The sequence below is a fragment of the Sus scrofa genome, chromosome 13 (assembly GCF_054392235.1).
Source record: "Sus scrofa isolate SSC_HxYL_T2T_F1_AM1 chromosome 13, Sscrofa_HxYL_maternal_Yorkshire_Landrace_v2.0, whole genome shotgun sequence".
Lineage (NCBI taxonomy): Eukaryota > Metazoa > Chordata > Mammalia > Artiodactyla > Suidae > Sus > Sus scrofa.
The window spans coordinates 45,704,390-45,732,314 of record NC_139395.1 but is presented as its reverse complement, the minus strand read 5'-3'; the positions used below and the strand labels follow the sequence as shown (position 1 = coordinate 45,732,314).

The 27,925-nt window shown below is 48.3% G+C and overlaps 1 protein-coding gene and 1 pseudogene across 1 annotated transcript; both read right to left on the bottom strand.

Moving 5' to 3' along the window:
- Positions 1-3,679: 3,679 nt before the first annotated feature.
- Positions 3,680-27,159, bottom strand: PMAP-23 (antibacterial protein). The gene is given in 4 exon segments (NM_001129976.1): positions 3,680-3,870; positions 4,454-4,525; positions 26,436-26,543; positions 26,949-27,159. Coding segments are annotated over 4 exon segments (462 nt in total). The 5' UTR covers positions 27,147-27,159; the 3' UTR covers positions 3,680-3,786.
- On the bottom strand, positions 7,047-11,757 carry LOC146397304 (small ribosomal subunit protein eS25 pseudogene; annotated as a pseudogene).
- Positions 27,160-27,925: the final 766 nt, after the last annotated feature.

The window sequence follows — 27,925 nt, the reverse complement described above, 5'->3', positions numbered from 1 at the left end:
AATTGAAAAACCGCTGGCCTAACTCGCCAAGAAGAAGAAAGAACCCAAATAAACAATAAGCAATGAAAAAGGAAATGGATTAACAATGAGATCCTGCTGTGTAGCACTGAGAACGATGTCTAGATACTTACAATGCAGCACGACGATGGGAGACGAAATTTATGCATACGTGTATGTGTGACTGGGTTCCCATGCTGTACACTGGGGGGAAAAAAGTGTGTCGGAAATAACAATAAAAACTAAACTAAAAAAAAAAAGAGAGAGAGAAATGAAAAAGGAGAAATCTCAACAGATACTGCAGAAATACAAAAAGCCATAGGAGAACACTATGAACAATTATATGCCAACAAATTCGACAGCCTAGAAGAAATGGACAACTTTCTAGAGACATACAGCCTGCCGAAACTGAATCAAGAAGAAATAGACCATTTGAAGAGACCAATCACTAGAAATGCAATTAAACATGTAATGAAAACACTCCCTACAAACCAACGTCCAGGACCAGATGGCTTCCCAGGTGAATTCTACCAAACATACAAACAAGAACTTATACCCATCCTTCTTAAACTTATACAAGTTTAACTTATACCCATCCTTCTTAAACGTTTCCAAAAGATGGAAGAAGGAACACTCTCAAAGACATTCTATGAAGCCACCATCACCCTAATTCCAAAATAATACAAAGATACTACCAAAAACAAATTATAGGCCAATATCTTTGATGAAGAGATATGCAAAAATTCTCAGCAAGATTTTAGCCAACTGAATCCAACAATACATAAAAAAGATCATACACCATGACCAAGTGGGATTCATCCCAACCTCACAAGGATGGTTCAACACATGCGAATCAATCAACATCATACACGACATTACCAAAAGAAAAGTCAAAAACCACACCAGGGAATTCCCATTGTGGCTTAGTGGTAACAAACCCGACTGGTATCCATGAGGATGCAGGTTCGACCCCTGGCCTTGCTTACCGGGTTGAGGACCAGCATTGCTGTGAGCTGCGGTGCAGGTCGCAGACACGGCTCACATTGCTGTGGCTGTGGTGTAGGCCAACAGCCACAGTTCCCTTTCAACCCCTAGCCTGGGAACTCCCATATGCTGTGGGTATGACCCTAGAAAGACAAAAACCAAACAGGCAAACAAACAAACACATGATCATCTCAATAGATGCAGAAAAAAGCATTCACCAAAATCCAACATCCATTCATAAAGCCTCTTACCACAGTGGGAATACAGGGAACATACTGTAACATAATAAAAGCCACTTATGACAAACCCACAGCCGATATAATACTCAACGAATAAAAGCTGAAAACCTTCCCTGCTCAAAACTGGAACAAGACAAGGATGACCACTCTCACCACTTTTATCCAACATAATATTGGAAGTCCTACCTACAGCAATCAGACAAACAAAAGATGGGAAAGCTATCCGAATTGGAAGAGAAGAGGTAAAATATTATCGCTATATGGAGATGACATACTACTATAAATAGAAAACCCTAAGGACTCCACACAAAAACAACTCAAACCAATCAACAAATGCAGCAAAGCAGCGGGACAGATTAACATTCAGAAACTGGTTGCATTTCTGTATACTACAGTGAAATATTAGAAAAGGAATACAAAAATACAATACCTTTCAAAATCACACCCCCCAAAATTAAGTACTTAGGAATAAAACTGACCCAGGATGCGGAAGATAAACTAAAAAACATTCATCAGGAAAATTAAAGAGGATTCAAAGAAATGGAAAGATGTCCCATGCTCCCGGATTGGAAAGACTTAATATCATTAAAATGGCCATACTGCTCAGAGCAATCTACAGACTTAGTGTGATCCCTATTAAAGTACCCATGACATTCGTCACAGAACTAGAAAAAAGAATCCAAAAATTTATATGGAACCATAAAAGACCCAAAACTGCCAAAACAATCCTGAGGACGAAAACAAAACAAAGCAAAACAAAACCAAAAAACCAAACAGAAAACATAACTCTCCCGAACTTCAGACAATATTACAAAGCCACGGTAATAAAGACAGTGTGGTAACGGTACAAAAACAGAAATATGGACGAATGCAACAGATTAGGAGGAGTACTGTTGGAATGGCAGACACTCTCCCCAGCCAATCACTTTGGAAGGCTCTGACAAGGCCGGCATGCCTCCCTGCCAGGGAAGAGTACAGCTCCTTGCTCAAGGGTTGAGAGGGAAACAAGATAAGCAGCCACTCATTTCTGCTATGGGTGGTCACATATGCATGTGGACGGCACGGTCCATGACAAGGGACATCTGGCCAAAACCAAATATGAAATTTGTCCTTTCAAATATGAAAGGACAAGGCATGGCTGAGGAGACAGAAAAGCTGCCATGAGAGCAGGATGGGCAATCATGGGAGGAAACGGGAAGCACACATGACCAGCACAGGCTGTGCAGTGATGTTCCAGTGGTGACAAAATTATTATATAACATTCTCTGATTTCCATGGGGTAAACGCCTCCACGAAGGCCAGTTTCTAGCTACCAGGGGTTTAACAACCAGCTCAGAAAAATCCTGCAACTTTAACCACGGGCTCTGGCAAGCCTGTGTCCTCTGGCACAGACACACCACAGCCTCGGCTTCCTCTGTAGGGCTTCCTCCCTCAACTTGGGATGATGGAGCGGGAGAAGCACCAGGGTCCTCTAACCAGCCTGATTCAGCCCCACCTGCTCAGCAAGAGAAGTCAAGCACGACAGGTCCCAAAGTAAGTGCTCTGGGAGATCCTGCCCTCTGTGCCTCTCGGAGAGGGGGCTCTCGGTCTTGTTTCAGGTTGGCCCAGAAGCAGACCTAGGACAAGCATTTAGTGGCAGTGGTTGGTTTGGGAGGCAGTTCCAGAAAGCACCAGCAGGAGTGGAGAGAAGGGAGATGGGGCAGCACCCAGAGTCAGAACACGACACGCTGCTTCCTGGGTGCAAACTCCCCAGTGCTGCCAGTCTGCCCTGCAGCAAAGGTCAGCTCGAGAATGGGATGTGGGCAGGACGTGGACAGGACACTCCTGAAACACCCGGGCAACTAGGGATGTGACCTGTGTGTCACTCTTCCCCTTTCTCACACCGGTGCAGAGCTCTTCACCCCGAGGAGCAGGATGCTTGTTTTCCGTGGTCAAAAGAGGTGTTCCATTTGATCCCTAAACCAAGCTGACCAGCGAAATCTGGGCCCAGCTGAAGAAACAGCGATGTGTCTCCATGCCACAGGAAAGGCCAGGGGGGGTGGGATTTCCAGACTTAACATTGTCAAGGGCAGGTGGAACCTTCAGGGCATCGTCCCTGCAGGCTTAGCCTGAGGCTGAACTGTGTCTCTGTTTAACAAGAGGCCTGGCGCCTCCTGGACCGTCACCCCCATGAGAGCAGAACAGCATCCCCACCAGCACTGCGCACAGAGCGGGTCTCCTTAAGTCCCTACTGGGTGATGGAGGAGGAGGGCGGAGGCATGTGAAGGGCATGCAAGGGACCTGAATGGAGACGCTGTCTGGACCTTGTGACCCAGGTGCCTCCCACAGTGTTTTTCTGGAAGGGACAGCAGTCTCACCCAACTCTATGTTTATAGGAGGCACACGTGCACATGGGCACGCACACATATACACACACCCAGGAGAAGCAAGGCAAGTGTAGTTTAAGGCAAGATGATGTTGCTTTCACAAGAATTTATTTTTCCAGTCCTGAAGCTTGTGGTAGAATAAGCAGAACTTTTAGAACTCTTCCCTGTGTCTTGAAGAATGAAATTCCTTCATGCACTAATTATCTGACCCATACAGTCACAAATTTGGGTTTCTGTGGCCGACGTACTCTCCACAGCAGGTCTATAATCCTGACACTCTGAAGCTGTGAACAAGGTATAAACAGGTTTCTTGTCAGTACTGGACCAAATTCAACACAAGACCCCTTCCTATCTGGACTTTGCTTTTCTACAGCAACCCCAGGAAACTTGGGGCAAAATTTCATCTCTGGCGGTAACCTTTGTAACCTGTGGTGAATATCTACACCCAGAGAGATGAGACACTCAGGCTCTGAGATGACAAGGGGGTTCTCAGGGTGACAAGCAGAGGCCTGCAAAGCTAGTTTGGAGCAGGAGCTGAAAGTCGATACATCTAGTCAGTGCCTTTCAGAACTCGACACAGTCAGAATCCCCTGGGGCCTTGTGACAATACACTTGACTTGGTGCCACCTCAGAGTCTGATTCAGACGGTCTGAGTGGGGCCTGAGACTGTGACATTCTGTGTGGGGATCTTAGAGAACAACTGCTCTAAAGGATGACAGAGCCCGTCCTGGACACCTGGGGCTCAGGTGAGGGAGGGGCCAGGGTAGGAGGGTGTTCTCTGCCTGATGTAGCAGCGGGGAATTGGTCCAAAGGCTGTACCACGCGCCTAACCCCTAGGAGGACTTCAAATGAAAAGGGGCCACTCACCTGATTACAGGTTATGTCAAAGTTGCCTCTGATCTCTTTCAAGGTGACTGTCCCCACACACTGCTTCACCCGCTAGAAGGGGAGACTCAAGGTCAAATCAGGAACTCTCCCAAGCCATAAGACCCCAGCCTCACCCAAGGGCCTGGACATCTTCCCCAGAAGGCTCTCCTGTTCAGCTCCTTGGGAAGCATCCGCCAGCGCCCCCAGCCCCCAGCCTCACCCCATTCTCCTTGAAGTCACACAGCTCCGGGGGCCGCCGGGTCGGCCTGGGACACAGTCTCCTTCACCGTGAAGCTCACAGGTTTCGGGGTGCCCGGGTCCTCGTCCTGGTCAAGGATCAAAGTGGGGAGATGGGACTCGGGCTCAGGCTTCCCCCTCGGATCTGTCACCCCCTCCCCGCCCCCCACCTAGACAGCAGCCTCTGCAGCCCCTGCTGGGAGCCTGGCCCTGGGCTTGGTGCTGGGTGCACAGGGGAGGGGACAGAGCCCGCTCCTGCCTCACAGGCTGTGCAGGGCCCTGAGCCCACAGCCCAGAGGCTAAGGCGGGAAGCTCTCACGCGGGCAGGGCACCCAGCTCTGGGAAGGTTTCCTGGCAGAGGGGGTCCCCCTTAGAGGGACAAGTGCCTTCCTGGCAGGAGGGACAGCCTGAGCAGGGGGAGGGACAGGGAGCCCCGAGGCGGGTGGGGGACAGCCCCCGCCCCCCAGCCCCTCCTGAGCCCCTGCCCGACTCACGGCCTTGGGCGGCTGGTCCAGCTCCAGGAGGCGGTAGAGATTAGCTTCCGAGGACTGCTCGTTGAGGCGATCCACGGCTCGAAGCACGGCCTCCCTGTAGCTGAGGGCCTGGGCGCTGGCCGAGGGCACCACGAGTCCCAGCAGCAGAAGCCACAGTGACCAGCGCCCCAGGCACAGGCTGGCCCTCTGGGTCTCCATGGTGCCCAGGTGAGCCTCCTCCCAGCCTGCGGGACCCTCCTTTATGCCCAGCCTGGGTCTGGGACTTCCTGAGCGGCCCCATCCCTGGCTGCCTCCCAGGATGCTGGCTGGACTTGCCTCAGCCCTGGCTCTTGCCTCAGGGGATTGCTGCTCAGTGGGCGAGGTTGGCACTGGCTGTACACTCAGTCTTGGAGAAGCTAGGAGGGCTGGGTTTCTGGTGCAACCTGGTTTCACAGTCCAGGTATTGCCCCAGGAGCCTCTTGGTCAAGCCGTATCCTTTCCCCAAGTCAAAGGAGGAAAAGGAGGTGATTACAGTAGCAAATAATTAGCAGCACACGTGGTTACTGGGTGCCTGGTACCGCTGAAATCCTCCCTGTGTTTCTTGCCTCTGGGCCTTTGCATTTACTCACATTTCAGACTGAAGTTCCCTTTTTCTTCCTCCCTGAATCCCATAGACTGTCCCCTTCCAGGTCCTCAGACTGCATGTCCCCTGAGGAGGTCAGTGAGGTGAGCCTGCTGTTCCTATAGCATCTGGCTTTCCTGGTTTAATCCTCTCAACCTGTCAGAGCGGAGGTGTTCTCAGGAAAGACACCACAGCCCTTGTCCCCAGTCGGGTCTGCCCCTGATTCTGCATCTGGTTCCTGAGAGACCCTCATGCACCCTCCACCCCAGCAAACTCGGGCATGAACTCCACCACGCATCACCCCTCACACACTCCTCCCAGCCACGCTTCCTGTCCGTTAGATTCTGGAGGGGATGGGACCTGGACCCCCATGTGCTGTGTCCCCAACTGTGGGGAGCACCCGTCGCCCTCCTCCCCTCGCCCCCTTCACTCCCCAAGCAGAGCACACTGCTTGTCTCTTTGCGTGGAACCACAGCAAGTGGCTGGAAGGCTGAAAACTCTTCGATGTGCAGCATTCACAGTGGCTGCCCTCTCACCTGACTGGGCTCCATCATTCCCCATCCTACATGCAAGCAACCCCTTGGAATCTTTTTACCACTACCACAGAGACCCACTCACCCCTCGAGCCATAGATTCATCTGAGAAGAGCTGGCAGTTCTTAGGGGATCCCACACTGAAGCTGGTGGTGGCCAGGACAAGGGTTCGTGGCACCCCAGTCTGGGCTCCGCTGGACTCCAAGGAGGACCTCAAGACCTTCTACCAAGATGCAGGTCAGCTGCAGTCAGAGCCTTGCCTGCAGGGCTTCTAAGCACATATGCAAGGTCATTAGGGTAGAACAATTGCCCTACAACTTTATACCCCAACCTTTCCCATAACCAACGAGGGTTCTTTTTAAAAACATGGACTGCCCCTCAAATACTCTAATTGATTCTATTCAGGGGTTGTGGACCAAATTGTCCTCTATATCTTAGGCAACATCAAGTGAGAGAGACCATGACTATGATACCCAGGAGACTCATCAGGCCCACTGGAACACAGACTCACCAGGCTCCTATGTGGAGCCAAATCAGCCAAGTGTATTATTAACCCACGTGCAGCAAAGTTGCCAACTACACATACCCCGCCTCAGAAGGCCAGCAGGAAGTCTAGGGCAATGCACTCTACCACTACGAGGGAGCGTGTAGACTAGCTTGTGGGCTGCAGGTAAGCATAGGGCAGGTTTCACATACAAAGAAGCAGCAAGCTCAGAAGAAGGTGTTGCTCATGCGATGTCAGAATTCAACGAGTGTTTAAACTTAGAATGCTTGCTGGAGTCTGGGCAAAACACACAAAGGAGGTCAAAATTTCACGATGAGGTTTAAGGAAATCACATGACTGCCCAGAAAGTCAGTCTTGTTCTGGCACATTTAGTGAAGGCTAGTCAGTCCTAGAGGCTGCCGCTGTTGGAAGGTTTTGAGGAGTTCTTACATTCAAATTCTTCAGTGGCCATTGATCAAGCTGAGAACGGGAGTAGCAGTCTGTGTGAAACTGGCCAGATGGCCTGCAGACAAAAGCTAAGAGAGAGGGGGATGAATGGTGTCTCTTCCCACCTTTGCCTCTGTGAGTCCGAGGCCTTCAAACAGGCAACTACCAGGGTAGTTGCTCTTCTTCACAACTAAGTGATCTGGGCAAGTCCCTTAGCCATCACTGCTCACTCTTTCTCCTGCCCAAGGCCACAGGCAAAGCCACTGCTTTCAGACTTCTAGACACCTCAGAATTCTCTTCCTCTGCCCCACTGAGATGAACCTGAAGGGCTCCATCCGCTCTCTGAAGGCCTCAGACCTGAGACGTAGGAGGTGGGGGTCAAGGGCAGGGTCGACAAAGACATTGCCTGAACGCAGCCTGGTCTCCTCCTCGGCACAGCAAGACACTGGGGATGCAGTAGCCCCTCCTCACCCACTCTCACTGCCTCCTTTGTTCTCTTTTGGCCTCGCCTCCACTCCCCGAGTCTGGCTTCGGTGCCCCCAGACCTCTGAGGCTGCCCCCCAGGATGTCCCTGGGCTGAGCATCTGCACTAACCATGCAAAACCCTTCGCAGTCATGCCCTGGGCTCTCGGGCTCCTGGGCGAGTCTGACCCCTTGGTAAGTCCCCCAGTGGCCCTCGGCCCACAGCACCGCCCCCTCCCCACTCCCCTCCCGCACCACCGGCCTGGACACCAGGGCTCTTCTCTGTCTCCTCCTCAGGCCCCGCACCTCACCATGTGGGGCGAGGGGATGGACTCCGCACAGCTCCACTGCCGTCCTAGGCTCCTCCTCTAGAAGCAGGACCTGAGCTGGAATGGAGAGGCATGGGATTCAGGGAGGGGTGTTGTCAGGAGGGGGAGAGGGGAGCAGGAGAGGGCAGAGGGAGCAGCTGAGCTGGGATGTGCTCCAGCCTGACTCGAGCTTCAGCCTCACCCTAAATGCCCTGGAACCAGAAACGCAACTTTCCCCTGCTTTAGGACTGACTGCAGGTGGGGTGGCTGGGCTGTGATGTCCCCTGCTAGTCAGTCACCACCCACAGGCTGAGGGCAGAGGGGGCATAACCCCCAGGCATCTCCTGGGGAGGCTGTGAAGGCTGCTGGGAAGGGGGCCCCCGGGGGCCCTTAGCATCCATGTCCCACAGTCCAAAGAGTGGGGGGCCGGGGGCAGCCTCTGAGCCAGTGGATGTGGACAGGACACGAACAGCACCTACTGCCCAGAGCCCCGCCCAGGGACCAGCATCCCACTGGCCCTTCAGAACCATGGTGGTGACAACTGAGTTGTCACTTCCCCCCACACTCATCTCCTCCCTCCGCCCGGACGCAGCTCTGCCTGGGGCCAGGCCCCAGGAAGCCCCACTGTCCAGCCTGTCAGGGAGTCGACCTGCCTCATCCTTTGGGCAGAGACTCCACCCCAGTTAGCCCCACACTCTGCCAGCCCGGGAGCAGCCCTCCTTCCTTTCTCTCTTCCTTCCTCACCATTTGGCACTGGACTGGCCTGATGCTCAATGCCATTTTTTGGAAGGTCTGACCCGTGTCCTCTTAGAATAAGAGGTAGTAATGGCATCAAGATGGCAGAGGAGTAAGACATCCCCTTCTCTCACAACACATCAATAAAAACCATCTAGGAGTTCCCATGGTGGCACAGCAGTAATGAACCTGACTAGTAGCCATAAGGACATGCGTTTGATCCCTGGCATCGTTCAGCGGGTGAAGGATCCAGTGTTGCCGTGTGCTGTGGTGTAGGTTACCAATGAGGCTCAGATCCCACATTGCTGTGGCTGTGCCTGTGGCTGGCAGCTACAGCTCTGGTTCAACCCCTAGCCTGGGAACTTCCATATGCTACTTCCGTAGCCCAATTAAGAAAAAAAAAAGACCAAAAAAACCCCCAAAGCCATCTTCATGTAGAACCATTCACATAGAACCTCTACTGAATGTTGGCAGAAGACCTTAGACCTCCAAAAAGGGCAAGAAACCCTGTACACAACTGGGAAGAACAAAAGGAAAAGAGAGAGAGAGAGAGAGAGGGAGAGAGGAGCAGGAAAAAAAAAAAACCAAAACAGGAATCAGGGCTGGACCAGGAAGGAGCTGTGAAAGAGGAAAGGAATTCACATGCTGGAAGGCCACCTAAAAGATGGGGGGATTAGCCAGGACAGAAGAGGTACCTCGAAGCCTTGGAAAAAAGCACAGCGGCCAGTCTGAGGAGGAGAAAGCAGAGAGAGAGCTGCATAGACCATTGGTATCACCGCCTGGGACACCTTTTGGCAGAGACTCTACCCCAGTCTGAGGCACCCTGAACCAATGCTATGCACTGAGACTCAGGCTTCGAAGGTCCGTTCTGGGGAAGGGACTAGGGTTGGCTGTGTGGAGACAGTCTGAGGGGCTAGGGAGCTGCGTACCATGGGCTGGTGGGTGGAGCACCACAGCTGAGGAAGCTTGGGAAGAGGCCTGGGCCCACAAGAGAAGCAAGGCACCATTACTGGGGAGCACCAGAGGAGGAGGGGTGAGACTGCCATAGGAATATCTTTCTTGGAGCACGTGCGGGCTCTCAGAAGGCGGGATACCTCTTGCACAAACTACAGGAGGCAGGAGAAAACTGGAGCAGCCATCTCAGACTCCAGAGGGGGGCATGGCCTGCCACCACTATGGGTCTCTGGGAACCACCTGCAGCCCCACTCACCTCAGGGGTTGCCGCCGAGGAGGACACTGCAACCAAACACCACCTGCTGCCCTCACTCCCCTGGGAAAGCACACCTTTGCCACTGACAAATGCTCAGGGCACAGCCTACACCTGCCTGAGGGGCACTGCCACTTCCCAGGGCCATGCAACCAGGAGCAGCCTGGGCCACCTCCCCATGGGTCCTTGCCATTGTCAAGGGCCCGGCAGCCAGGCACTGGCTACAGGCCCTGACCACTGCCCGCATCTCCATGGAAGCACACGCAGGCCCTACCCTGGCATACCCACCATCAAGGGGATAACCGCCTGAACACACGGAGGAAAGAGACAGCAAGCATCTAAACCAAAAGCAGTCCTCAAGCCAAAAAATAAACTAAATTTAAAAACTAAGCCCTCACAAACTCCCTAGGAGCCCTCCTGTATATAAATAGCCCTCCAAGACTACAGTAGTTGTTTTTTTCCTAAACTCACAGAATAAGAAAAATATAAGCAAAATGAAGACGCTCAGGAGCCATTCCCAGTTAAAAGAACAGGAGAATTCCCCTGAAGCAGCAAACGATGAAACAGACCTCTTCAGTCTAACAGACACCAAGTTCCAAAAGAAGGTGATTAAAATACCAAAGGAATTAAGAGTGGGTATCCACAGGAATGCAGGTTACTTTAGAAAGGAACTAGAAACTATAAGGAGGAGCCAGGAAAAATTAGAAAATTCATTTGCAGAGACATAAACTGAGTTAAAGGCACTGAAGAGCCGAACATATAATGCAGAGGAATGAATAAGTGACTTAGAAGATATATAATGGAAATCACAGAAAACCAAATGAAAAACACATGAAAGCAATTTAAGAGATCTATGGGATAATACAAAGCAGGCCAATCTACACATACAGGGATCCCAGAAGGAGAAGAAAAAGAACAGGGGATTGAAAATATATTTGAAGAAATTATGGCTGAAAACATTCCAAATCTAAAGGGCACAGATGCCAAGATACAGGAAGCACAGAGGGCACCAAACAAGTTGCACCCAAACAGACCTACACTGAGACATAGTGTAGTTTGCCACTTTAAAAAGTGGCAAAAGTTAGAGTTAAGGAGAGGTTTCTAAAGGCAGCAAGAGAAAAACAACGAGTTTAATTGTAAGGGAACCCCATTAGGCTAGTAGCTGATTTCTCTGCAGAAACACTACAGGCCAGAAGAGCCTGGTACGATATATTCAAAGCTCTAAACGGGAACAATGTGCAGCCTAGAATACTCTACCCAGCAAGACTTTCTTTTTTTTCTTTTTTTCTTTTTTTCTTTTTTATACTCGATAACATTTTATTTTTCAAGATGTGCAATATGGAGTTGGTGTGACCTGTGTATGTATCTTCTCCAGCAGCCGGGGCATCTCCAGCCTTGGTGTTTTGGGTGTAAATTACTGGAGCTCTGTGCATTGAAGCCAGCTTAACAACTCCTTGGCTCAGGAGCTCTGAAGGGCTGCCCTGGCCAGAGAACCACAAATCTTCCATCTCTCAGAGACGACAGCTAGAGTTATAAGCTTATAGTTGGGAACTTCTTTACAGAGTTTGTCAGATGTTGCTTTGTCAAACAGGACTAGGTTATTGAGCTTGTCCCGAAATTTGCCTTTGGACCACTTCTTCTTTTTGGACTTGCCCCCAGATTTGTTCACTGGGTCTTTGTCTTTCTTGGCCGAATTCCTGGCATCTTTCTCCTTCTTGTCGCCCTTGGCCGGCATAGCACAGCCGGGAGAGCGGATACTAGAAGTGCCACCTGGCTAAGATGTCGGACAGAAAGGAAGATTATCATTTAAAACAGAAAGAGAAATAAAGGATTTTTCCAACAAACAAGAACTAAAAGAATACAGCAGCAATACTAAACCCACTCTAAAAGAAATGACGAAAGGTCTCCTCTAAACAGGAAAGAAGGAAGAAGATACAGGATGGAGGAAATCACAAAATTGGAAAGTAATCACTTAAATAAGCCAGTATACACATCAAAAAGAAAAAAACATTATTTGTAAAAGGAATGATAAACACAAGGAACAGCAAAAGGATAAGCATGAAGATTTTAAAAACGACATCAAAATCATAAACTGCAGGGAAGGAAAGTAAGAAAACCTAGACTTGACAGGGGATTAAGATGGCAGAATAGAAAGACTGGAGCTCAACTTCTCTCCTAAAAACAACAACATTTACAACCAAATGCTGAGCAACCTTCGACCAAATGGACCAGAAACTTTCACAAAGTTATCCTACTGCAGAAGACAAAGAGGAGGCCATATCAAGAGATAGGAGGGGCAGTTACATGACATAAGCATCCCTGTACCTCCCAGGGTGGAGGCCCCCCAGACTGGAAAGTAACTGGTTCACAGAGACTCACCTACAGGAGTGAGAGTTTTGAGACCCACATCAAACTCCCACGTGTGGGGATCTGGCACTGGGAGAAAGAGCCCCCAGAGCATCTGGCGTTGAAGGCCAGTGGGGCTTGTGCACAGGAGCTCCACGGGACTGGGGGAAACGGAGACCCCATTCTTGGGTCCCAGGACAAAGCAAAGTCTCCACGGGAATCTGGGTCAAACTGGATTGCAGTTCTTGGAGGACCTCCTGGGAAAACAGGGGTGAATGTGGGTTGCTGTGGGAAAAGGACATTGGAAGCAAAGCTCTGGGGAATATTCTGCAGTGTGCCTTTCTCTGGAGATGGCCATTTTGTGAAATTCTGGCCCCTCCCATCAGCACTGAGAAGCCCCAGGCCAAACAACAATCCAGGTGGGATCACAGCCCCACCCAGCAGTAAACAGGCTTCCTAAAGGCCCCCCTGGCACACAGCCGCCTCTCATCCCATCCAGAGATAAAGCCCCACACACCAGAGGGATAGGAATCAGGCCACCTACCAGTGGGCAGGCACCAGTCCCTCCCCCATCAGGAAGCCTACAGCAAGCCCCCATACCAACTTCAGCCACCAGGGGGGCGGACACCAGAAGTGAGAGAGGCTACACCTCTATTATCTGTAAAAAGGTCACCACACCAAAAACGAATAAAAGTGAAAAGACAGAGAAGTATAACTCAGAGGAGGGAGAAAGGAAAACCCCCAGAAAATCAGCTAAGGGGTCAGGAGAGTCTCAGCCTCCAGGAAAAAGATGCTGAAGAGGATGCAAGACATTGGAAATAAACTGGAGGCAAAGATGGATAACTTTCAGGAAACACCGAGCAAAGAGATACAAGATATGAAACTTAAGAAGAGATGCAAAATCAATAACTGAAATAAAAAAATTCACTAGAAGCAACCAACAGCAGAATCCAGGAGGCAGAAGAACAAAGAAGCGAGGTGGAGGACAGATTAGTGGAAATCACGGATGCGGAACAGAAAAGAGAAAAAAGATTGAAAACAAATGAAGAGAGTCTCAGAGAACTCTGGGACGACGTTAAACGCACCAACATCCTTATTATGGGGTGCCAGAAGGAGAAGAGAGAGAGAAGCGGACAGAGAAAGCACTCCAACAGATAATAGCCGAAAACTTCCCTCACATGGGAAAGGAACCACTCACTCAAATCCAGGCAGCGCAGCGAGTACCATATAAAATAAACCCAAGGAGGAACACCCCGAGACACATATTAATCAAGCTGACCAAAATTAAAGACAAAGAGACAATCTTGAAAGCAGCTAGGGAAAAGAAACAAATAACATACAAGGGAAGCCCGGTAAGGTTATCCCCAGATTTTTCAGCAGAAACTCTGCAGGCCAGAAGGGAGTGGCATGATATACTTAACGTGATGAAAGGAAAAGACCTCCAACCAGGATTACTTTACCCAGCAAGGCTCTCATTCAGACTTGAAGGAGAAATCAAAAGCTTCACGGATCAGCAAAAGCTGAGAGAATTCCGCACCACTAAACCAGCTTTACGACAAGTACTAAAGGAACTTCTCTAGACAGAAAAGAAAAGGCCGCAATCAGAAACAAAAATACCACCAATGACAAGACTCACCAGTAAACGTATATATACAGTAAAGACACAAAATCATCCATGCACAACTATGCCACCACCATCCGAAATTGTGAGACGAGGAGGGTACAAATGCAGGACACTGGAGATGCACTTGCAATTAAGAGACCAACGACTTGAGACAATCTCGTATCTATAGAGGCTGTTACATCAAAACTCCAGAATAACTGCAAACCAAAAGTCTACAATTGATACACAAACAAATAAGAAAAATCAACTCAAGTACAACACTAAAGATGGTCCTCAAACCACAAGAGGAGAGAACAAGAGAAGAAGGGAAGAAAAAAGAACAACAAAAACAAATCCAAAGCAATGAATACGATGGCAATGAGAACATACACATCAATAATTACCTCAAGGAGTTCCCATCATGGCTCAGTGGTTAACGAATCCACCTAGGAACCATGAGGTTGTGGGTTTGACCCCTGGACTTGCTCAGAGGGTTAAGGATCCGGCGTGGCCACGAGCTGTGGTGCAGGTCGGTGCAGGTCGCAGACGCGGCTCAGATCCCGCGTTGCTGTGGCTCTGGCGTAGGCCAGCAGCTAAAGCTCCAACTCGACCCCTAACCTGGGAACCTCCATATGCTTGGGAGCGGCCCAAGAAATGGCAAAAAGACAACAACAAAATAATAATAATTGCCTTAAGTGTTAATGGATGAAACGCCCTAACCAAAAGACAGAGACTGGCTGAATGGATGCAAAATCAAGACCCATATATACGCTGTCTTCAAGAGACCCACTTCACTCCTAGGGACACAGACAAATTGAAAGGGAGAGGATGGAAGAAAATAGTCCATGCAAATGGGAATCAAAAGAAAGCTGGAGTAGCAATACTCCTATCAGACAAAATAGACTTTAAATTGAAGAACATTTTAAGGGACAAGCAAGGTCACTACCTAACGATCCAGGGATCAATCCAAGAAGAAGATAAAACAATTTTAAATATCCACACACCCAACCTAGGTTCACCACGATATGTAAGGCAACTGCTAACAACCTTAAAAGGGCAAATCAACAATAACACAGTCATAGCGGGGGACTTTAACACCCCACTTACAGCAATGGACAGATCATCCAGACAGAAAATCAATACGGAAACACAGGTTCTGAATGAAGCATTAGACCAGATGGACTTCATAGATGTTTATAGGACATTCCATCCAGAAGCTACGGAACACACATTCTTCTCAAGTGCACATGGAACGTTCTCTAAGATTGATCCCATCCTGGGCTACAAAGCAAACCTCGGTAACTTTAAGAAAACTGAAATCATATCAAGCATCTTTTCCGACCCCAACGCTAAATGACTGGAAATCAACAACAAGAAAAAAATCCGCAAAAAACACACACGTGGAGACTAAACAACATGCTACTAAACAACCAATGGATCACTGAAGAAATCAAAGAGGAAATTTAAAAATTCCCAGAAGCCAATGACAATGAAGAGACGACACTCCAAAACCTATGGGATGCAGCAAAAGCCGTTCTAAGAGGAAAGTTTATAGCAAGACAAGCCCGCCCACCTCAGGAAACAAGAAAAAGCTCAAATAAACAACCTAACTTTACATCTCATGCAGCTCGCGAGAGAACAGACAAGACCTAATGTTAGTAGGAGGAAAGGAATCATAAAGATCAGAGCAGAAATCAATGAAATAAAAAAGGAACCAAACCATAGAAAAGATTAATGAAACGAAAAGCTGGTTCTTTGAAAAGATCAACAGGAGTTCCTGTCGTGGCGCAGCAGAAACGAAACTGACTAGGAACCATGAGGTTGTGGGTTTGGTCCCTGGCCTTGCTCAGTGGGTCAAGGATCCGGCATTGCCGTGAGCTGTGGTGTGGGTTGCACACACAATTCGGATCTGGCGTTGCTGTGGCTCTGGCGTAGGCTGGCAGAAACAGCTCCGGTTAGACCCTTAGCCTGGGAACCTCCATGTGCCATGTGTGTGGCCCCGAAAAGACAAAAGACCAAGGACAAAAAAAAAAAAAAAGAAAGAAAGAAAGAAAAGATCAACAAAATTGATAAACCCTTAGTCAGACTTACCAAGGAAAAAAGAGAGAGGGCTCAAATCAATAAAATTAGAAATGAAAAAGGAGAAGTAACAACAGACATCGCAGAAATACAAAGGCTCTTAAGAGACTATTACATGCAACTATACGCCAATAAAATGGAAAACCTAGAAGAAATGGACACATTCTTAGAAAGGTACAGTCTTCCAAGGCTAAACCAAGATGAAGGAGAAATTCAGAGGAACGCAGCAATCACAGGTACTGAAATTGAAACTGTGATTTAAAAACTTCCAACAAACAAAAGTCCAGGACCAGATGGTTTCACAGGCAAATTCTATCAAACATTTAGAGAAGAGCTAACACCTCTCCTTCTGAAACTATTCTAAACAACTGCAGAGGAAGGGACACTCCCAATCTCATTCTATGAGGCCACCATCACCCGATGCCAAAACCAGACAAAGATACCACAAAAGAAGAAAACTACAGGCCAATGTCACTGATGGACATAGATGCAAAAATCCTCACCACCATACTAGCAAACCGCATCCAACAATACATTAAAAGGATTGTACATCATGATCAAGTGGGAATGATCCCAGGGATGCAAGGGCTCTTCAATATCCGCACATCCATCAGTGTGATACACCACAGTAACAAACTGAAGAGTAAAAACCATGTGATCCTCTCAATAGACACAGAAAAAGCCTTTGACAAAATCCAACACCCATTTCGGATAAAAACCCTTCAGAAAGCGGGCATAGAGGGAACCTACCTCAACATAATAAAGGCCGTATATGACAAACCCACAGCTCACATCATTCTCAGTGGTGAAAAGCTGACAGAATTCCCACTGAGATCAGGAACACGACAAGGATGTCTGCTCTCACCACTACTCTTCAACGTAGTTTTGGAAGTCACAGCCACGGCAATCAGAGACGTGAAAGAGATCAAAGGAATCCAAATTGGAAAGGAAGAAGTAAAACTATCGCTATTTGCAGATGACATGATACCATACCTACAGAATCCTAAAGACTCTACCAGAAAACTCGTAGAGCTCATCCACGAATTTGGCAAAGTCGCAGGATGCAAAATCAATGCACAGAAGTCAGTGGCATTTCTACATACCAACAATGAAAGATCAGAAAGAGAAATCAGGGAAGCAACCCCGTTTTCCACCGCATCCAAAAGAATAAGATACCTAGGACTAAACCTACCCAAAGAGACAAAAGACCTGTACTCTGAAAACTATACGACACTGATGAAAGCAATCAAAGATGACACAGAGAGATGGAAAGACATACCATGCTCTTGGACTGGAGGAGTCAATATTATCAAAACGGCTATACTACCCAAGGCAATCGACAGATTCAATGCAATCCCTATCAAATTCCCAAGCACATTTTTCACAGAACTCGAGCAAAATATTTTAAAGTTTGTTTGGAAGCACAGAAGGCCCAGAAGAGCCAAAGACAGCCTGAAAAAGAGAAATGGAGCCGGAGGAATCAGGTTCCCGGACTTCAGACTATACTACAAGGCAACAATCCTGAAAACCACATGGTACCGGCACAAAGACAGAAATATAGATCAGTGGAACAGGAGAGAAAGCCCAGCATTAAGCCCACACACCTACGGCCAACTCATCTGTGACAAATGAGGCAAGAATATACAATGGAGAAAAGACAGCCTCTTCAACAGGTAGTGCTGGGAAAACTGGACAGCCACACGGACAAGAATGAAATCAGAACACTCCCTTCCACCATACACAAAAAGAAACTCAAAATGCATTACAGACCCAGATATAAGACCAGACACCATAAAACTCTTAGAGGAAAACATAGGCCAAACACTCTCCGGCATAAACGGCAGCGACATCCTCTCAGGTCCACCTCTTAGAGTCATGACAGTAAAAACAGAAATAAACAAACGGGACCTAATGAAACTTCAAAGTTTCCGCACAGCAAAGGAAATCCTAAACAAAACGAAAAGACAACCCACAGAGTGGGAGAAAACCCTTGCAAGTGAATCAGCTGACAAGGGATTAATCTCCAACATGCATAAACACCTTCTGCAGCTCCATACCAAAAAGACAAACAACCCCATCGACAAATGGGCAGAAGATCTAAACAAACAGTTCTCCAAAGAAGACATACGAATGGCCAAAAAACACGTGAAAAGATGTTCAACATCACTCAGTATTAGAAAAATGCAAATCAAAACCACTCTGAGGTACCACCTTACACCAGCCAGAATGGCCATCCTCAAAAAGTCTACCAACAATAAGTGCTGGAGAGGGTGTGGAGAAAAAGGAACCCTAGCACACTGTTGGTGGGATTTAAATTGGTGCAGCCGCTGTGGAAAACAGCATGGAGATTCCTCAGAAAACGAAAAAGAGAATTCCCATTTGATCCAGCAATCCCACTCCTGGGCGTCCATCCAGAGAAAACCGTGACTCGCAAAGACACATGCACTCCGATGTTCATTGCAGCACTCCTTGCAATAGCCAAGACATGGAAACAACCTAAATGGCCATCGACAAGAGGAGGGGACCAAGAAGAAGTGGTGCATATACACAATGGAATACTACTCAGCCATTAAAAGGAACAAAATACCGGCATATTTAGCAACATGGATGGACCTAGAAATTATCATGCTGAGTGAAGTCAGTCAGACAATGAGACACCAACATCAAATCCTACACTGACATATCAAATCTGATAAAAGGACGGAATGAACTTCTTTGCAGGAGAGATACTGACTCGCAGACTTTGAAAGATGCATGGTTTCCAAAGGAGAGAGTTTGGGCGGTGGGGGGTGCACTGGGGTTGTGGGATGGAAATCCTATAAAACTGGATTGTGATGATCATTGTACAACTGTAAATGTAATAAATTCATTGAGTAATTCAAAAAATAAAATAAAATATGATACGAAGGAACATACCTACAAAATATAAACAGACTCACAGACATAGAGAACAGACTTGTGATAAGGGGGAGGGGGTGGGGAAGGGAAGGATTAGGCCTTTGGGATTATCAGATGCAAACTGTTATATATAGAATAGATAAACAACAAGGTCCTGCTATATACCACAGGGAACTGTATTCAATATTCTGTGATAAGCCGTAATAGAAAAGGATATGAAAAAGAACACATATATGTATAACTGAGTCACTTTGCTGTGCAGCAGAAATTAACACAGCATTGTAAATCAACCATATTTCAATAAAGTTTTAGAAAAAAGAAAAAGAAAACCTCGACCTTTTTTTTCATAATGTGCTTGAGCCCATATGACTCTCAGACTAAAGCAAGCAGATATAGGAAGGGGTTCACATACTTGAAAAACAGAGCAACCACAAACCAAAGCCAATCAGTACAGTCACAAAAACTAAACAGAAGATGACACAAGCATAAAATAAAAGGAAATCATCCAGGAGTTCCCGTCATGGAGCAGTGGTTAACGAATCCGACTAGGAACCATGAGGCTGCGGGTTCGTTCCCTGCCCTCGCTCAGTGGGTTAAGGATCCGCCATTGCCATGAGCTGTGGTGTGGGTCACAGATGCGGCTCGGATCCCGCGTTGCTGTGGCTGTGGTGTAGGCTGGTGGCTACAGCTCTGATTGGATCCCTAGCCTGGGAACCTCCATGTGCCATGGGAACAGCTCAAGGAAAGGCAAAAAAAAAAAAAAAAGGAAATCATCCAACCAAATGAAGAGTGGAACAAAGGAGATACATGGAACCAACTGGAAAACAACCCTTAAAACAGCAATAAGTACATATTTATCAATAGTTACCTTAAACGTCAATGGACTCAATGTATTGATCAAAAGATACGGAATGGGAGTTCTCGTCGTGGCTCAGTGGTAAACGAGTCCGACTAGGAACCATGAGGTTGCAGGTTCGATCCCTGGCCTCACTCAGTGGGTTAAGGATCCGGCGTTGCTGTGAGGTGTGGTGCAGGTCGCAGACACAGCTCGGATCCCGCGTTGCTGTGGCTGTGGCTGTGGCTGTGGCTGTGGCTGCGGTGTAGGCTGGCAGCTACAGCTCCAACTAGACCCCTAGCCTGGGAACCTCCATATGACGCAGGCGCAGCCCTAGAAAAGACAAAAGACACCGAATGGAAGACTGGATAAAAAGCAGAGCCTGCAATATACTCACCTTAGGGCAAAGGATACATATAAATTCAAAGTGAGGGGATGAAAATAGATATTTCATGTGAATGGAGAAGACAGGAAAGTGGGAGTTGCAGTAACCCTATCAGACAGAGTAGACTTTAAAACAAAGGCCATAAAGAAAAGGAAAGAAGGACACTATTTAATGATAAAAGGATCAGTTCAAGAAGAGGCTATTACACTTGCTAACATATATGCTCCTATATAAGGAGCACCCAAAGACATACCACGAACACTAATAAACACAAAAAGGAGAAAGTGATGGGAACGCAACAGCAGTAGAAGATTTAACACCCCACCCACATCAACGGATAGATCCTCTAGACAGAAATCAACAAGACAAGAGATCCTCCATGACACAGTAGAACAGTTAGACTTAATAGATATTTTCAGGATATTACATCCAAAGGAAAACCAGAAGTATACATTCTTTTCAAGTGCACATGGAACCTTCTCAAGGAATGACTGCATACTGGGCCACAAAACTAACCTCAACTAATCTAAGAGTACAGAAATTCTTTCAAGAGTCCTCTCTGACCACAATGGCATGAAACTAGAAATCAACTACAGGAAGAAAATTGCGAAAAACAAGATGACATGTGGAGCTCCTACTGTGGCTCAGCAGTTAACAAACCCTACTAATATCCATGAGCATGCGGGTTCGATCCCTGGCCTCGCTCAGTGGGTTAAGGATCCGGCGTTGCTGTGAGCTGTGGTGTGGGCTGGCAGCTGTAGCTCCGATTTGACCCCTAGCCTGGGAACCTCCATATGCCATGGGTGAGGCCTTAAAAAGACCAAAAAAAAAAAAAAAAAAAAGAATTACCCGAAAACAAAGATATTAAAAAAAAAAAAAAGACTACATAGAGACTAAATAACATGCTACTAGAAAAACAGTGGGTCAATGAGGAAATCAAAAAGGAAATTAAAAAATACCTAGAGACAGACAATGAAAACACAACCATTCAAAATCTATGGAATGCTGCAAAAGCAATTCTTAGAGGGTAGTACATAGCAAAACAGACCTTCCTCAAAAGAGAAGAAAAAGCTCAAATCGACACCTAACCTGCCACCTAAAAGAACTAGAAAAAGAACGAACAAAACCTAAAGTCAGCAGAAGGAAGGAAACCATAAAGATCAGAGATGAAATCAATAAAACAGAGATTCAAAAGAACAATAGCGAAAATCAATAAAACCAAGAGCTGGTTCTTTGAAAGGGTACATGAAATTGAAAAACCGCTGGCCTAACTCGCCAAGAAGAAGAAAGAACCCAAATAAACAATAAGCAATGAAAAAGGAAATGGATTAACAATGAGATCCTGCTGTGTAGCACTGAGAACGATGTCTAGATACTTACAATGCAGCACGACGATGGGAGACGAAATTTATGCATACGTGTATGTGTGACTGGGTTCCCATGCTGTACACTGGGGGAAAAAAAGTGTGTTGGAAATAACAATAAAAACTAAACTAAAAAAAAAAAAAAGAGAGAGAGAAATGAAAAAGGAGAAATCTCAACAGATACTGCAGAAATACAAAAAGCCATAGGAGAACACTATGAACAATTATATGCCAACAAATTCGACAGCCTAGAAGAAATGGACAACTTTCTAGAGACACACAGCCTGCTGAAACTGAATCAAGAAGAAATAGACCATTTGAAGAGACCAATCACTAGAAATGCAATTAAACATGTAATGAAAACACTCCCTACAAACCAACGTCCAGGACCAGATGGCTTCCCAGGTGAATTCTACCAAACATACAAACAAGAACTTATACCCATCCTTCTTAAACTTATACAAGTTTAACTTATACCCATCCTTCTTAAACGTTTCCAAAAGATGGAAGAAGGAACACTCTCAAAGACATTCTATGAAGCCACCATCACCCTAATTCCAAAATAATACAAAGATACTACCAAAAACAAATTATAGGCCAATATCTTTGATGAAGAGATATGCAAAAATTCTCAGCAAGATTTTAGCCAACTGAATCCAACAATACATAAAAAAGATCATACACCATGACCAAGTGGGATTCATCCCAACCTCACAAGGATGGTTCAACACATGCGAATCAATCAACATCATACACGACATTACCAAAAGAAAAGTCAAAAACCACACCAGGGAATTCCCATTGTGGCTTAATGGTAACAAACCCGACTGGTATCCATGAGGATGCAGGTTCGACCCCTGGCCTTGCTTACCGGGTTGAGGACCAGCATTGCTGTGAGCTGTGGTGCAGGTCGCAGACACGGCTCACATTGCTGTGGCTGTGGTGTAGGCCAGCAGCCACAGTTCCCTTTCAACCCCTAGCCTGGGAACTCCCATATGCTGTGGGTATGACCCTAGAAAGACAAAAACCAAACAGGCAAACAAACAAACACATGATCATCTCAATAGATGCAGAAAAAAGCATTCACCAAAATCCAACATCCATTCATAAAGCCTCTTACCACAGTGGGAATACAGGGAACATACTGTAACATAATAAAAGCCACTTATGACAAACCCACAGCCGATATAATACTCAACGAATAAAAGCTGAAAACCTTCCCTGCTCAAAACTGGAACAAGACAAGGATGACCACTCTCACCACTTTTATCCAACATAATATTGGAAGTCCTACCTACAGCAATCAGACAAACAAAAGATGGGAAAGCTATCCGAATTGGAAGAGAAGAGGTAAAATATTATCGCTATATGGAGATGACATACTACTATAAATAGAAAACCCTAAGGACTCCACACAAAAACAACTCAAACCAATCAACAAATGCAGCAAAGCAGCGGGACAGATTAACATTCAGAAACTGGTTGCATTTCTGTATACTACAGTGAAATATTAGAAAAGGAATACAAAAATACAATACCTTTCAAAATCACACCCCCCAAAATTAAGTACTTAGGAATAAAACTGACCCAGGATGCGGAAGATAAACTAAAAAACATTCATCAGGAAAATTAAAGAGGATTCAAAGAAATGGAAAGATGTCCCATGCTCCCGGATTGGAAAGACTTAATATCATTAAAATGGCCATACTGCTCAGAGCAATCTACAGACTTAGTGTGATCCCTATTAAAGTACCCATGACATTCGTCACAGAACTAGAAAAAAGAATCCAAAAATTTATATGGAACCATAAAAGACCCAAAACTGCCAAAACAATCCTGAGGACGAAAACAAAACAAAGCAAAACAAAACCAAAAAACCAAACAGAAAACATAACTCTCCCGAACTTCAGACAATATTACAAAGCCACGGTAATAAAGACAGTGTGGTAACGGTACAAAAACAGAAATATGGACGAATGCAACAGATTAGGAGGAGTACTGTTGGAATGGCAGACACTCTCCCCAGCCAATCACTTTGGAAGGCTCTGACAAGGCCGGCATGCCTCCCTGCCAGGGAAGAGTACAGCTCCTTGCTCAAGGGTTGAGAGGGAAACAAGATAAGCAGCCTCTCATTTCTGCTATGGGTGGTCACATATGCATGTGGACGGCACGGTCCATGACAAGGGACATCTGGCCAAAACCAAATATGAAATTTGTCCTTTCAAATATGAAAGGACAAGGCATGGCTGAGGAGACAGAAAAGCTGCCATGAGAGCAGGATGGGCAATCATGGGAGGAAACGGGAAGCACACATGACCAGCACAGGCTGTGCAGTGATGTTCCAGTGGTGACAAAATTATTATATAACATTCTCTGATTTCCATGGGGTAAACGCCTCCACGAAGGCCAGTTTCTAGCTACCAGGGGTTTAACAACCAGCTCAGAAAAATCCTGCAACTTTAACCACGGGCTCTGGCAAGCCTGTGTCCTCTGGCACAGACACACCACAGCCTCGGCTTCCTCTGTAGGGCTTCCTCCCTCAACTTGGGATGATGGAGCAGGAGAAGCACCAGGGTCCTCTAACCAGCCTGATTCAGCCCCACCTGCTCAGCAAAAGTCAAGCACGACAGGTCCCAAAGTAAGTGCTCTGGGAGATCCTGCCCTCTGTGCCTCTCGGAGAGGGGGCTCTCGGTCTTGTTTCAGGTTGGCCCAGAAGCAGACCTAGGACAAGCATTTAGTGGCAGTGGTTGGTTTGGGAGGCAGTTCCAGAAAGCACCAGCAGGAGTGGAGAGAAGGGAGATGGGGCAGCACCCAGAGTCAGAACACGACACGCTGCTTCCTGGGTGCAAACTCCCCAGTGCTGCCAGTCTGCCCTGCAGCAAAGGTCAGCTCGAGAATGGGGTGTGGGCAGGACGTGGACAGGACACTCCTGAAACACCCGGGCAACTAGGGATGTGACCTGTGTGTCACTCTTCCCCTTTCTCACACCGGTGCAGAGCTCTTCACCCCGAGGAGCAGGATGCTTGTTTTCCGTGGTCGAAAGAGGTGTTCCATTTGATCCCTAAACCAAGCTGACCAGCGAAATCTGGGCCCAGCTGAAGAAACAGCGATGTGTCTCCATGCCACAGGAAAGGCCAGGAGGGGTGGGATTTCCAGACTTAACATTGTCAAGGGCAGGTGGAACCTTCTGGGCATCGTCCCTGCAGGCTTAGCCTGAGGCTGAACCGTGTCTCTGTTTAACAAGAGGCCTGGCCCCTCCTGGACCATCACCCCCATGAGAGCAGAACAGCATCCCCACCAGCACTGCGCACAGAGCGGGTCTCCTTAAGTCCCTACTGGGTGATGGAGGAGGAGGGCGGAGGCATGTGAAGGGCATGCAAGGGACCTGAATGGAGACGCTGTCTGGACCTTGTGACCCAGGTGCCTCCCACAGTGTTTTTCTGGAAGGGACAGCAGCCTCACCCAACTCTGTGTGTACAGAAGTTCCCCACCACCCCCTCTCTCTTTCACACACACACACACACACACACACACACACACACACACACACACGAAGACTCCCAGAATTAAGATCAGTAGTGGTAGGTAGTAAGAGGGGAAACAAGTGATATGGAAAGCTAGAAGTCATTCTTTTGGTGTTTTATGGCTATACCTGGGGCATATGGAAGTTGCCAGGATAGGGGTCTAACTGGAACAGCAACTGCCAGCCTGCACTAGAGCCGCAGCATTGCCAGAACTGAAAAGTGACTACAACCTCCACCACAGCTCATAGCAACACCGGATCCATTAACCCACTGAGCGAGGTCAGGGATTGAATCTGTGTCCTCATGGATACTACTTGGATTCTTAACCCACTGAGCCTCAACAGGTACTCCCATACAAAGGTTGCTTTCACAAGAATTTATTTTTCACGGTTCAGAAGTCTGAGCCACAACAAATAAGATCCTAGGACTTTCCCTGGGCTCAGGATTCACCAAAAGCTTTTAATGGGTATGTTATCAGCCACTCCATCACCGTTTTCTGGGGAACCGTGGTGGGAACCTTGGTGGGAACCCTGGTGGGATCCTTGGTGGGAGCCTTGGTGGGAAAAACGGAGGTGGCCTTGGCCTTGGCAAATATGGGGGTCGGGGACGTCTCCTGACACTCTGAATCTGTGAACAAGGATGAGAGAGATCTCTCATGGGACTGAAGGAGGATCAACACAGGTCCCCTACTTCCCACTAGAACAACCCCAAAAATGGAACACAACAGCAGACTTGGGGCCACAGTTTGCCCACTGGCTGTGAATTTTGGAGCATGTGGTTGAATCCCTACACCCACAGACAGATGAGCAACCTCAGGCCCAGATATGACAGGTGACGTCCCAGGGTGGCAGGCCCAGCCCAGCAAAGCTGGACGAGAGCAGGGCCTGAGAGTCCATTCCTCAAGGTAGTGCCCCTCAGATGTCAGCACAGTCAGAATTCCCTGCAGGCTTTATGACAATACCCTTGCCAGGGATCCACCCCAGAGTCTGATTCAGGAGGACTGAGAGGGCATGAGAATGTGAATATCTGGGTGAGGACCCCACTTAAGAACCACTGCTCTAAGGATGACAGAGCCCATCCTGGAGACCTGGAGCCCAGGTGAGAGAGAGGCCAGGGTAGGGGGCGCGTTCCCTGCCTGGATGGGGCAGCAGGTGACTGAACAAAGGAGGTTCCACGCACCAACCAACAAGCAGCACCTCAAAGAAAATGGGGCCACTCACCTCATTACAGGAGATGTCCAGTGGGTCATTGGATGGGTTCAAGGTGACTGTCCCCACACACTGCTTCACTCACTAGAAGGGGAGACTCAAGGTCAAATCAGGAACTCTCCCAAGCCATAAGACCCCAGCCTCACCCCAGGGCCTGGACATCTTCCCCAGAAGGCTCTCCTGTTCAGCTCCTTGGGAAGCATCCGCCAGCGCCCCCAGCCCCCAGCCTCACCCCGTTCTCCTTGAAGTCACACAGCTCCGGGGGCCGCCGGGTCGGCCTGGGACACACAGTCTCCTTCACCGTGAAGCTCACAGGTTTTGGGGTGCCCGGGTCCTCGTCCTGGTCAAGGATCAAAGTGGGGAGATGGGACTCGGGCTCAGGCTTCCCCCTCGGATCTGTCACCCCCTCCCCGCCCCCCACCTAGACAGCAGCCTCTGCAGCCCCTGCTGGGAGCCTGGCCCTGGGCTTGGTGCTGGGTGCACAGGGGAGGGGACAGAGCCCGCTCCTGCCTCACAGGCTGTGCAGGGCCCTGAGCCCACAGCCCAGAGGCTAAGGCGGGAAGCTCTCACGCGGGCAGGGCACCCAGCTCTGGGAAGGTTTCCTGGCAGAGGGGGTCCCCCTTAGAGGGACAAGTGCCTTCCTGGCAGGAGGGACAGCCTGAGCAGGGGGAGGGACAGGGAGCCCCGGGGCGGGTGGGGGACAGCCCCCGCCCCCCAGCCCCTCCTGAGCCCCTGCCCGACTCACGGCCTTGGGCGGCTGGTCCAGCTCCAGGAGGCGGTAGAGATTAGCTTCCGAGGACTGCTCGTTGAGGCGATCCACAGCACGAAGCACGGCCTCCCTGTAGCTGAGGGCCTGGGCGCTGGCCGAGGGCACCACGAGTCCCAGCAGCAGAAGCCACAGTGACCAGCGCCCCAGGCACAGGCTGGCCCTCTGGGTCTCCATGGTGCCCAGGTGAGCCTCCTCCCAGCCTGCGGGACCCTCCTTTATGCCCAGCCTGGGTCTGGGACTTCCTGAGCGGCCCCATCCCTGGCTGCCTCCCAGGATGCTGGCTGGACTTGCCTCAGCCCTGGCTCTTGCCTCAGGGGATTGCTGCGCAGTGGGCGAGGTTGGCACTGGCTGTACACTCAGTCTTGGAGAAGCTAGGAGGGCTGGGTTTCTGGTGCAACCTGGTTTCACAGTCCAGGTATTGCCCCAGGAGCCTCTTGGTCAAGCCGTATCCTTTCCCCAAGTCAAAGGAGGAAAAGGAGGTGATTACAGTAGCAAATAATTAGCAGCACACGTGGTTACTGGGTGCCTGGTACCGCTGAAATCCTCCCTGTGTTTCTTGCCTCTGGGCCTTTGCATTTACTCACATTTCAGACTGAAGTTCCCTTTTTCTTCCTCCCTGAATCCCATAGACTGTCCCCTTCCAGGTCCTCAGACTGCATGTCCCCTGAGGAGGTCAGTGAGGTGAGCCTGCTGTTCCTATAGCATCTGGCTTTCCTGGTTTAATCCTCTCAACCTGTCAGAGCGGAGGTGTTCTCAGGAAAGACACCACAGCCCTTGTCCCCAGTCGGGTCTGCCCCTGATTCTGCATCTGGTTCCTGAGAGACCCTCATGCACCCTCCACCCCAGCAAACTCGGGCATGAACTCCACCACGCATCACCCCTCACACACTCCTCCCAGCCACGCTTCCTGTCCGTTAGATTCTGGAGGGGATGGGACCTGGACCCCCATGTGC